General features: G+C 46.5%; 1 protein-coding gene across 1 annotated transcript in view; it reads right to left on the bottom strand.

The window, feature by feature from the left end:
- Vwa3a (von Willebrand factor A domain containing 3A) overlaps positions 1 to 12,044 on the bottom strand; it is a 57,418-nt gene that overhangs the window by 25,047 nt on the left and 20,327 nt on the right. The window contains exons 9-16 of the mRNA XM_013011157.1: positions 11,536 to 11,644; positions 10,694 to 10,759; positions 9,859 to 9,984; positions 9,475 to 9,610; positions 9,043 to 9,146; positions 6,950 to 7,030; positions 5,810 to 5,904; positions 3,650 to 3,769 (exon numbers count right to left, since the gene is read on the bottom strand). Coding sequence (XP_012866611.1) covers positions 3,650 to 3,769; positions 5,810 to 5,904; positions 6,950 to 7,030; positions 9,043 to 9,146; positions 9,475 to 9,610; positions 9,859 to 9,984; positions 10,694 to 10,759; positions 11,536 to 11,644 — 837 coding nt within the window. The remainder of the gene's footprint in view (positions 1 to 3,649; positions 3,770 to 5,809; positions 5,905 to 6,949; positions 7,031 to 9,042; positions 9,147 to 9,474; positions 9,611 to 9,858; positions 9,985 to 10,693; positions 10,760 to 11,535; positions 11,645 to 12,044) is intronic.

Genomic DNA, 12,044 nt, shown 5'->3' with positions numbered 1-12,044 from the left:
GAGGAGGAAGTGAAAATTTTGCTTTGCGTATGCCTACTCAGTAGCCTAGTTCTCCTGGTTTTAGGAGAGCAAAATTCTGGGAGATTTTCTTTCTGGTTGTGACTTGTTCCAGAACATTCCAAGCACACAGAGCTGTAGTCCTCAGCTTTGGTTGGCTTCCTTTCTGACATATTGACTGTGTCTGCTGTCTCCTTTCTCTGCATTAAACCTCCACTCCCCCCAAGGAACACATCAGTGGTTTTTTCTTGTTTTTCTTTCTTTCTTTCCTTTCCTTCTTTCTTTCTTTCTTTCTTTCTTTCTTTCCTTCCTTCCTTCCTTCTTTCTTTCTCTCTCTTTTCTTTTTTAAAATTAGGAGCTGGGAAGGTGGCTCAAGTGGTAGAGCACTAGCCTTGAGCTGAAGAGCTGAGGGACAGTGCCCCCCCCCTAAAAAAAGTTATTTTATATATGTATTTATATTTATTTTTATATATTTATTATTTTATTTATTTTTTGGTGCTGTTCCTGGGGCTTGAACCAAGGGCCTGGGTGCTGTCCCTGAGCATTTTCACTAGTGCTCTACAAGTTTGAGCCACAGGTCTATTTGGCTTTTTGGTGGTTAGCTGGAGATACGAGTATCATAGGCTTTCCTGCCTAGGCTGGCTTTGAACCATGATCTTCAGGTCACAGCCTCTGGAGTAGGTGATTATGGCTGTAGGGAGGATTACAGGTGTGAGTAGAATTACAAGCGTGAGCCACCAGCACCCAGGTGTTATTTTTAATTTTTATGCCAGTCATGAGGCTTGAGCACAGGGCCTCACACTCTTGCTTAGCTTTTTTCCACTCAAGGCTAACACTCTATCACTTAAGATATAGCTCTACTTCCAGTATTTTACTGGTTAATTGAAGATAAGAGCCTCACAGGGCTAGGATGTGGCTTAGTGGTAGAGTGCTTGCCTAGCACACATGAAGCCGAAAGTGGTTCAAGTGGTAGAGTGCTAGCCTTGAGCAAAAGAAGCTCAGGGACAATGTCTAAGCCCTGAGTTCAAGCCCTAGGGCTGGCAAAAAAGAGAGAAAAATTAAAAAAAAAAAGGTAAGAGTCTCACAGTCTTTTCTGTCCAGGCTGGCTTGGAACCACAGACCTCAGATCTCATCTTCTTGAATAGTTAGGATTACAGGTATGACCACCGATACCCAGTATCCTCTTTCCTTTTTTGTTTTGCAGGATGCGACTCCATTTCCTCACAACACCTTTTTTTCTGTGGTTTCCCGGTAACCATTCATTCCTGGATCCTCTCCCGCCCCTTCGACTCCTCCTTTCCTGGCTTCTTTAGGCCGTTCCCTTCCTCTCCCCATTCTTCAGTAGTGATGTTTTCCAAGGGCTGCCTGTGGCTATCTTCTCCTTCACATCACCTCTGGAGGAGAGGGGTGCATTGCACGGTCTAGGCATGATGAAGTAAGCATTGTCCCCTTTTGAGGATCTCCAGACCCAACATCCTCTGTATGTTTATGGTAGCACTGGGATTTCCAAGTTTGTATTTAAATCATCTTCTCTCCACCCCTCCCCCATCCTGCAGCCAAAGCAGTGACCCCCTTCTGTACCCTCAGCTCCCCAGCATCTCTCTCCTGCACCCCTTTTTCAGGATGAACCTCTTCAGTTCATCCTTACATCACTGCTTTGTGCATTCCAAGATGAATATCTGATCACATTACAACCTTGCTTAAAATTCTGCAAGGTCGCTGGGTGCTGGTGGCTCATGACTGTAATTCTAGCTACTCAGGAGGCTGAGATGTGAGGATTGGGAAGAAAAGTCCATGAGATTCATCTCAAATTAACTACCAAAAAGCCGGAAGTGGAGGTGTGGCTTGAGTGGTAGAATGCTAGCCTTAAGTAAAAAAGCCAAATGAGCTGGGTGCCAATGGCTCAGGCCTGTAATCTTAGCTACTCAGGAGGCTGAGATCTGAGGATTGTGATTTGAAGCCAGCCCAGACAGGAAAGTCTGTGAGACTTGTAACTATAATTAGCCATTAAAAAAGCTGGAAGCAAAGCTGTGGCTCACATGGTAGAGTGCTAGCCTTGAGCACAAAGCTTAGGGACAGCACCCAGGCACTGAGTTCAAGCCCCAGGACCAGCACCAAAAAAGGAGGGAAAACAAAAGAAAAGAAAATTCCATAAGACTCATCTATAATTACCAATCATAGAGCCAGAAGTGGGAGGTATGATTGCCAGCCTTGAGTGAAAAAAACGAACAAGCTAGGCACTAGTGACTCAGGCCTGTAATCCAGCTTTTTGATGGTTAATTGGAGGTAAGCTGCTCATGAACTTTCCTCTCTAAGCTGGTTTCTTACCATGATCATCAGATCTCAGCCTCCCGAGTAGTTAGGATTACAGGCATGAGCCAGCAGCTCCCAGTTTAAAAATATCTAATTCTAACTACTTAATAGGTTTAGGCCAAGTTCTATTTGGTTTGAAACTAAGTAAAAATGTCCACCTTAAGTGGGTTTCTCTTCTCTGTCTTCCCTAATTAGTTGAGATGATATCCAATCTAAAAGCCTATAAATAATTTTTAAATTTAATAAACTTTTGTGATAGATTTATGGTCATATGCATAACATAATTTAAAAACCATATAACATATACAGTAATATGTAAAATCATATATAAAATGTAATTTTAAAATAATATATGCAGGGCTGGGAAGGTGGCTCAGTGGTAGAGTGCGTGCCTTGCATGCCTGAGGCCCTGGGTTCGATTCCTCAGCACCACATAAGCAAAAAGAAAAAAGCCGGAAGTGGTGCTGTGGCTCAAGTGGTAGAGCGCTAGCCTTGAGATGAAGAGCTGAGGGCCACGCCCAGGCCCAGAGTTCAGGCCCCACAACTGGACCCCCCAAATAGCCCCCCCAAAATAATATATGCAGTAATTTATAAAAAACATATAATGCAGCCCAGTACTGGTGGTTCATGCCTGTAGTCCTAGCTATTCAGGAAGCTGAGATCTGAGGTATAGTCCAAAGCCAACCTAGATAGAACAGTCTGTGAGAGTCTTCTCTCCAATTAATCACCCAAAAGCTGGAAGCAGAGGTATGGCTTGAGTGGTATAGTGTTAGCCTTGAGCAAAAAAGCCAAGCAAGAACTTGAGGGCCTGAGTTCAAGTCCTGGTAAATGGCATACACATAAAAATCTTTATAGTTTAAAAATTAGATAAATAGATACATGCATACATACATAGGATGTAAACGTATATATCTTCAATTTTTATTTAAATTTAGAAATGAGAATCCCAGATGGTTGAAATTTTGTGGTCTGCTAGACCAGTCTAAATGCTCAAGACTCAGGCCTGGCTGAAGCCATCTTTTTGTTTATTCGCTTGGAAGCCAAATGGGGCAATGGGCTGAGTTACATTATCCTAGCTGATAGAGTACTGTGTTTTGGGGCCACTTAACTACCTTCACCCCAGCGAGACATTCTTGCTATCACTTAATTATTCAATGGCCCAAACAAGATCACCTCAATCAGATAAAGTGATTGGCCTTCTTGGACTGCTGGGTGGGTGGGATGTCAGTATCTGTGGTCTGCCTACCTTGGGCTGAGCCATAACCCAGCCCAGCCCAGCACAGCAGGTGTTGGAACCCTTGGCCCCTCCCCACCCCACCGGAAGCCCAGGAGCACCTACGCAATGAGGTTGAAGCAGTCCTTATTGGACAGCTGCTCCTCCAGCAGCAGCCGCAGTGAGTGCTGGATATGAATAATGTACATGGAATTGGTCACCGAGACGTCCAGCAGTATCACCACCCTAAAACAGAAACACAAGCTTCAAGAGGAGAACTGAAGCGCTCAGATAACCTTCATTTCGTTCCATTTTACTATTTAAAGTGTTTTCCAGGGACTGGGGTGGAGGGTGTGGGGGTAGATTTTTACAGGCCAAATTTACAGCTGGCCAAAATCTTCAATTTGGTGGTGGTGGTGGTGGTGGGGTCTAAGGTCAACAGTAGACTATAGAGGGGGTTGTGGCACATTCTGGCCCAGGAGCTTTCTATAATGGAATGAAGAATTGTGGCGGAGACCTGGCTTAACAGCTGGGTATAGGCACATTATGATTTATATAAATGTCTTCACTGAAAGGGTTAGTATTCAACATTTCTATAGATCAAGGTCTTTTTGCAGAGAAAACAGAATCCTGAGGAATGGAGCTAGGTGAACCTGGGCCTCTGGGAAATGTCTATCTTTTAGTTTTCAGTGTGTGTGTGTGTGTGTGTGTGTGTGTGTGTGTGTGTGTGTGTGTGTGTGCTGGTACTGGGGTTTGAACTCAAGATCTAAGCACTGTCCTTTAACTTTATCACTTGAGTCACACCTCCACTCTGACTTTGTGTATATGCTGGTCCTGGGGCTTGAACTCAGGGTCTGGGCCAGGGCATTGTCCTTAATCTTTCTTTTCCCCCTTTAGGCTACCAGTCTACCTCTTGAGCCACAGCTCCAGTTGTGGCTTTTTAGTGATTAACTGGGTAAGAATCTCATAGGCTTTCCTGCCTGGGCTGGCTTTGAACTTCCATCTTCAGATCTCAGCCTCCTGAGATCCATCACACCTGGCTAATTCTGGCCTTTTGACTTTTCTGACTGGGCTGGTTTTGAATTTGCAATCCTCAGAGCTCAACCTTCTAAGTAGCTAGGATTACAGGGGTGAGCCACCAGCGGCCAGCTCTCTTTTTTTATCTTTAAGCTCTCCTGCCCCAGATCCAGCCAGCCCTATTCTGTCTCCCTCTAATTTTACTACTTTAAATCTCCTCTCTATATTCTCTGTTCCTCTCTGTCTCTCTATCTCTGTCTCTCTGTCTATCTCTCTGTTTCTCTCTCATATTGTGTGCTGGTCCTGAGGCTTGAACTCAGAGCCCTGGGTGCTGTCCCTGAGCTTTTTTTGCTCAAGGCTAGCACTCTACCCCTTGAACCAGACCCCCACTTTCAGGCTAGCTTTGAACCACAATCCTCAGATCTCAGTCTCCTGAGTAATTAGGATTGTAGGTGTGAGCTATCAGCACCCAGCTCCAGTCTCAGTTTGAGAGTTGTCTCATTCTACTTATCATCTATTACCTCTTCCTTCAACTGTGACCTCTTTTTCCTTTAGGAAACACCTCTGTCTCTATCAGTCCATTTGAGCTGGGTAAAGCTGACCCCAGGCTTCAGGGCTGGGCATTTGGCCCTGGAGAATCAGAGCATTGTGTCTCCCTGGCTAGAGAGCTATGGTAGTAAAAAGCAGTTCTCAGGCTGTAGGCAGCCACCACGTCACCCTGAGGGAAGAATCTACCTGTAGACAAAGCACTCAGAGAAGCAAGCAGAGCTAAAAGAAGGATTCCTGACATGACTGAAGATAGCCATCAAATCTGTCTGAAGGCTAGCCACCAGTGGCTCACGCCTGTCATCCTAGCTACTCAGGAGGCTGAGAGCTGAGGATCACAGTTCGAAGCCAGCCCAAGCAGAAAAGTCCCCATGAAACTCTCATCTCCAATTAACCACTTAAATATTGGAAGTGGGGGTATGGCTCAAGAGGTAGAGTACCAGCCTTGAACAAAAAAGCTAAGGGAAAGTATGCAGGCCAGTACCAGCACCAAAGGGGAAAATGAAAAGAATCCTGAGTGACATGCTGACGACTCTGTAGGTGACAATAATGATGGCAATGGCCTGTCCTCTCTCTTTCCCTATAGTTATTCTGTTCAGAGGCTGTTGATCTCCAATCCCCACCAAGCAGTGGTATATGAGGCTGCCAACGGGGAATCCTGAGTGGATAATCCTTGGTCTTCCTGCAGACCCATGGAGGAAGGAGCCGTCTTGGAGAAGGTACCTTTTTTCACAGAGGGTGCCCCAAATTCTTCTGCTGGCCAGGGAGAGCCACTCGACCCGCCTCTCGTACATGCGTACAACTCTACCAAGCTGCTTCTGAAGAATAGGAGCAATCATGAGTCATTGTTGCTGTGACACACACACACACACACACACACACACACGTCCAGGGCCTTGAACTCAGGGGGTGGGCACTGTCGAGTTGTTTTTTTTTTTTTTTCTCAAGGCTAGTGCCTTACCACTTGAACCACAGCTCTACTTCTGGCTGTTTTTGGTAGTTAATTGGAGATAAAAGTCTCAAGGAGAAAAGTATGCTGGTGGCCCATGTCTGTAATCCTAGCTACTCAGGAGACTGAGATCTGAGGATCATGGTTTGAAGCCAGCCCAGGCAAGAAAGTCCAGGAGACTTTCCAATTAACCGCCAGAAAATTGGTGGAGCTGTGGCTCAATGTGGTAGAGCACGAGTCTTGAGCTAAAGAGCTCAGGGACGGAGCCCAGGCCCTGAGTTCAAGCTCCATGGCTGACAAAATAGTCTCAAAGGCTGGAGATAAGAGCCAACCCTGGAGGCTGGGCACTGGTGGCTCACACCCATAATCCTAGCTACTCAGGAGGCTGAGATCTGAGGATCATGGTTCAAAGCCAGCCCCGGCAGGAAAGTCTGTGAGACTCCTATCTCCAATAAAGCCCTAGAAAACCAGAAGTGGCGCTGTGGCTCAAACGGTAGAGTGCTTGCCTTAAGCTGAAGAGTGCAAGGATAGCGCCCAAGCCCCATGACCGCCAAAAAAAAAAAAAAAGCCAACCCTGGGTGTCTTCGAACCACAATCCTTAGATCTCAGCCTCCTGAGAGTCATTGTTTTAAGGGGAACAGCTCAGAGGGGCAGACACTCCAGTGGGCTTGAAGAATGGCCATGTCATATGCCTGGGTGCCCAAACAGAAGAGACGTCTATTCTTCTATGTCATGAGCAGTTCTGCCATGAGGCTAGGAAAGGGAGGGTCATATGTGGGTCATACGAGGGCAGGTGCTTGTGAAGCTCAGAGACTCTAATTCACAACAGGGTATCAATCAATGGCTTGGCATCACCACAGCCCTTAGTCCATTCCTGCACCCCATATTCCAGATGAATGGCATCCATCCCTCACCTGGTATTCATAGAGGAAGGGCGGGTCCACGTGGATATTTTTCACTGTCCCATCATGCCATTCAAATTGTACCATTGCCTTCTGAGTTCAGAGGTGAGCAGGACAGGAAGCAGGTGACCAGAGGCACATATGGAGAAGGAGCAAAAGTTTACATTAGTTAGTTAATTGCATCTGTGCTGGTACTGGACCTTGAACTCAGGCCTTCATGCTCTTGCTCAGCTTTTTCCTTCTAGACTGGTGTGTTCTACCATTTGAACCACAGCTCCGCTTCTGGCTCTTTCTTTCTGGCTCTTAATTGGAAATAAGAGGCTCACAAACATTTCTGCCCTGGCTGTTTTGGAACTGTGATCCTCAGATCTTAGCCTTCTGAGTAGCTAGGACTACAGGCATGAGCCATTAGCACCTGGTTCCTAAGGGTTTTGTTTGTTTTGTTTTAGTCACTGGCTTTTTGCCTTAGATGCATGGGAGAGAAACAGGCTCAGAGCACATCCAGGGTTGGATTTCCTTATCCCCAGCCTCTCTCCCAGTGTGTCATTGACTTGTGTGAAGCCTATAGCAGGCTACCTTTGGGAAATGGATCCGCTGAATGAACCATGACTGACAGCAAGTCTAGCTCCCTCCTGGGAGCCACCTCTGAGCCCCTCCCCTCAAGGCCTTATGGTATGGTTAGGGGTGGAGGTAATAAAGCAGAGTCATACTAGCCACTGCTTCCTGATGCTGCGAAGCCAGCAAGGCCCACGGGGACACAGGATTCCCAATGTATCCATTCCTATTCTTCCATCTGCCAGCAGGCTTCCATCTCGTCTACCCACTGCCGGAGCCATCCAGCTGCCACTCCTCTTGCTTGCCTTTCAGCCTTCTACCTTTCCATAGAACTTTCTATTTATCTAGTAACCCTTCCTTCAACTTCTTCCATCCTTTCATTTTGTATGTGTGGGGGAGGGGGAACTAGGCACTGTCCCTAGGCTTTTTTGTTCAAGGCTTGCAGCTCCACTTACAATTTAACTTTTATTCTCATAATTTTGTCTTTATCCCTTTCTATTATCCATCTTTCCATCTTCCCTTCCATCTTTCTATCTGTTCATATATACATCCATCCACCCACCCATCCATCCATCCATCCACCTTCATTCTCATTCATTCTTCAATGTTTCTACCATCTCTCATTCTTTTCTTTTTCCTACCTCTCTTCCATATGTTTACATATCCTTTCTTCCATCCTCCCTCTATCCTGACCTATCTTCACTTTCATTTATTCAACATTCCTATCCACCTATCATTGCTTCCTTCTTTTTTATTTTTCCTTTCCTCTCTTCACATTTCTATCCATCCATCCACCTACATTTCTAGTTATCAATCAGCATTCCCATCTATCCATCCATCCATTCATACATACATGCATACCTCTACCTTATCATCCATCTACCCACCCACCACCCATCTATATTTCCATTCATTTATCAATATTTCCATTCATTCACCCATCCATAATTCCCACCCTCTCTTCCTCCCATCTACCCACTCATCCACTCAGCCATCCAGTATGCATTCATTGACTGCTTCTGTGCAGCAGACACAGGGGGATACAGAGTTGAAGAGACCCTTTTTGGAGGACTCACACTTGGGCAATATGCTCACCGCATAAGCCTACTGTTGGGTAATCATAGACGTCTGTGTTAGGAATAGCAAGGACATAATATCAACTATGTCCTATCTGAGTGGGCTGGAGGAAAACTTTGGAGGTACTGTGGTGCCTAATATATTCCCTCTTGCCTCATTGACTACCTTTTATTTCCAGGTCTTTGAAAACCAGCTATTAGAGTAGATTTTTTTGTTTGTTTTTGTTTTGGTGCTGGATATCAAACACGGGCCTTGTGCATGCTAAGTGGCACTGGTACTGAACCCCATCTCTAACTCTGTACATTCGGTTTGATGAATTCTTGAGTCCCGAGCGGTGATTCTGCATCCTGCCAGGCTTTCAGGCTCATAGTAACTTGGTTCTGCCTTATGATTGTCTCAGCCTGTACTCACATAAGGCTATGTGCAAAGCAGCCCTGCTGATGATAGGAAAGAACTGTGACTATAAATTTTACCTGGTGGATAGTTGATGATACTGTTTTCTGGAGGATGGGCACAAATTCTTCTACAGGAGAGAATGCGTTGGGGGCCAGCACCTGATAAAGGCTCAACTTCTTGGCTGAAAATAAACAAAGAAAGAAAGAAACAGTGGGTTGGGCACTGGTGGCTCACGCCTGTAATCCTAGCTATTCAGGAGGCTGAGATCTAGGATCAAGGTTCGAAACCAGCCTGGGCAGGAAAGTTCATGAGACTCTTATTTCCACTGATGGAACTGTTGAACAAATGTTGGACAAAAAAGTTAAGGGATAGTACCCAAGCCCCAAGCCCTAGTACCTGAAGAAAAAAAATAGTGGAATTCAGGCATTGGCTAAGAAGCCCCCAAAGGTTCTAGTCTTTTTAGTTGGCCTACCTGTTGTCCTGGGAATCATCCCTCCTTCAGGATTTACCTTTTAGACCATTGACCTTGAGCCATTCTGCAGAGGTCTTGTCCAAGTTTGGGAATTCAATTGTGAGAGGAGCTTCATGCTTCGGGGGTTTAGGCAAAAGACTTGTGAGGTGTCCTTTTGCAATCTCGGTGGAGATCTAAATTAAGTTAGAAAACTCTCATTACAGAATATCATAGAGCTAGCAAGTTCTCTGCTACACACCCACTCTTCCCCCCCCCCCATCAACCTTATCCCTTTCCTCTCTAAGTTCTCTCCTACACCAAGCCACTTAGGGCTTGATCTAGCCTAGTCTCTCCTTGTCCACAGGTGTAAAGTGAAGAACTGAGGTTAACTCTCCCAGCCCTGTGGCACAGGGGACAGAAAGGCCCTTCACACACCATCTACCTGCTTCATGACACAGGCCAGCTCCTCGCAGGGGCCGCTCTGGCGCAGGGCTTGCACATGGCTCAGGAGGCTTTGGGCCTTCTGAATTTCTTCCAGGAGCTCATTCACATCCTGACTGGTGTAGAGCTGAAAAGTGGGGGGAGAGGGAGATCAATGAACCTCCAGAAATCATTTGGCACCCTCAAGTCCCCAAGTTCAGTTTTCACCTATGAACATTGAGTATTATGGCTGTATTCACCACCTATCTTTGTGGGGTTTTTGGGGTCACTATGTTTATCCCAGATTGGGCTTGAACATGTCATCCTCCTGTCTTAGTCTCCTGACCAGTGGGATTACAGATGTAAACCACCACACTTGGCATGATTGAATCCTTAATCTGTCAAAAGATCTGCACATTTGCTGTTACTTCCACAGGGAAGAAACATGGGGTCAATGATATTTAGCTGTCAGTGAAGACAAAGACATAGCAGATGATTTCATCTGAAGTGGATGGGCTCATTCTGTCCTATTTGTGGGTCCCTCGCAGTAATAGGAACCCCATCTTAGGGAGACAATTGTTTCATACTTGGGGCTGCAGTGGGCACAGAGGCAGCTTGGGTAGTGACTGAGGATTCCCCAACAAGGCAGTGGGAGGCCTCTAGACTCCCAAGCTTACAGCCAACTCGCGGCCACTGTCTTCAACCTATCCCGGGCCTTCCCATCACATCATTGTAATCTGACTTTACCTGTGCCCATGTCTTGAGCGTGAGATGGGGGAGGAAGGAGGAAGCAGGTGTAGGGCATGGTCTGTCCTGGCCCAGCAGGCAGAGGGCCAAAGTGCTGGCTGAGGGCTTACCTCTGTCTCGGGACTGTAGCTATGGTAGTAGCCCCCCAGTGCTTCTGTGAGGTTCTTCAGGATAGCCTGTGGGGACAGTGACAGAGTCGGCCTTACTAAGGGCACACCTACATTCCACCAGGCACTCAGCTCCCAAATCTCCAAGGCTCCCCATGTCCCCCACAGAACTGGTGCTGGACAGGCAGGTCCTGTCCTGCAGGGAGCTTGCTTTCTTTCTTTCCTTCTTTCCTTCTTTCTTTCTTTCTTCCTTCCTTTCTCTCTCTTTTCCTTCCTTCCTTCCTTCTTTTTTTGTCGGTGGTTGGGTTTGAATTCTGGGCCTGGGCACTGTCTCTCAGCTCTTCAGCTCAAGGCTAGCGCTCTACCACTTGAGCCACAGCTCCACTTCCAGTTTTCTGAGTGATTTATTGGAGATAAGAGTCTCACGGACTTTCCCTGCCCAGTCTGGCTTTGAACCACAATCCTCAGACCTCAGCCTCCCGAGTAGCTAGGATTACAGGTGTAAGCCACCGGTGCCCGGCATTTCTTTCTTTGTTTTTTCTCTTTTGTGCTTGTCCCGGGGCTTGAACTCGGGATCTGGCATGCTGTCTCTGAGCTTTTTTGCTGTACTGTTTGAACCACAGCCCCACTTCAGAATTTTGGGAGGTTTATTGGAGATATAAATCTCAGACTTTCCTGCCCGGACTGGCTTTGAACCACAATTCTCAGATCTCAGCCTCCTGATTAGCTTGGGTGACAGATGTGAGCCACCAACCCCTCGCATCTGCATGGAGTTTTAAAGGCCCACCCATCCAGCTCCCTGTTGCCACATCCAAGGGAAATCTGGGAGGGCGTCCGGCACTTACCGTGGGCACCTGATCATCACATCTGTAGGTGATGACGTGGATGAAGATGTCCCGCCCTGCGGAGGACTGCTGGATATAATCACACAGGATTTCAGAAGGCTGATCTGGACTGGGAAGAGGAGAGAAGAGACGTGGGTCTCCCACTTTGAGAACATTCCAGAGCAAACTGCTAATTCCCAGGGAATAGCTATTGATTCCTAGCTGGCTCTAGGGGTCCCAGGTAACCTGTGTAAAACACAGGGCTCAGGGACTGCAGGTGTGGCTGCTGCAGAAAACTGCCTGTGCTCCATCGTTATCTCTTGTGTGCGTCAAGTTCTGCTTGGTGATTGCTTCTAGAATAAAAATTTTGCCTGGCACTAGTGCTTCTACAATCCCAGCAACTCAAGAGACTGAGATCTAAAGATCACGGTGTGACACTAAAGCTACCACCACAACTATGTTTATTGCAGCATTATTTACCATAGCTAAGATATGGAACCAACCCAGATGCCCCTCAGTAGATGAATGGA

Source organism: Dipodomys ordii, unplaced genomic scaffold (assembly GCF_000151885.1).
Source record: "Dipodomys ordii isolate 6190 unplaced genomic scaffold, Dord_2.0 Scaffold14, whole genome shotgun sequence".
Lineage (NCBI taxonomy): Eukaryota > Metazoa > Chordata > Mammalia > Rodentia > Heteromyidae > Dipodomys > Dipodomys ordii.
Note: the sequence above shows the minus strand (reverse complement) of the source record. Positions and strands in the feature narration are given on the sequence as shown.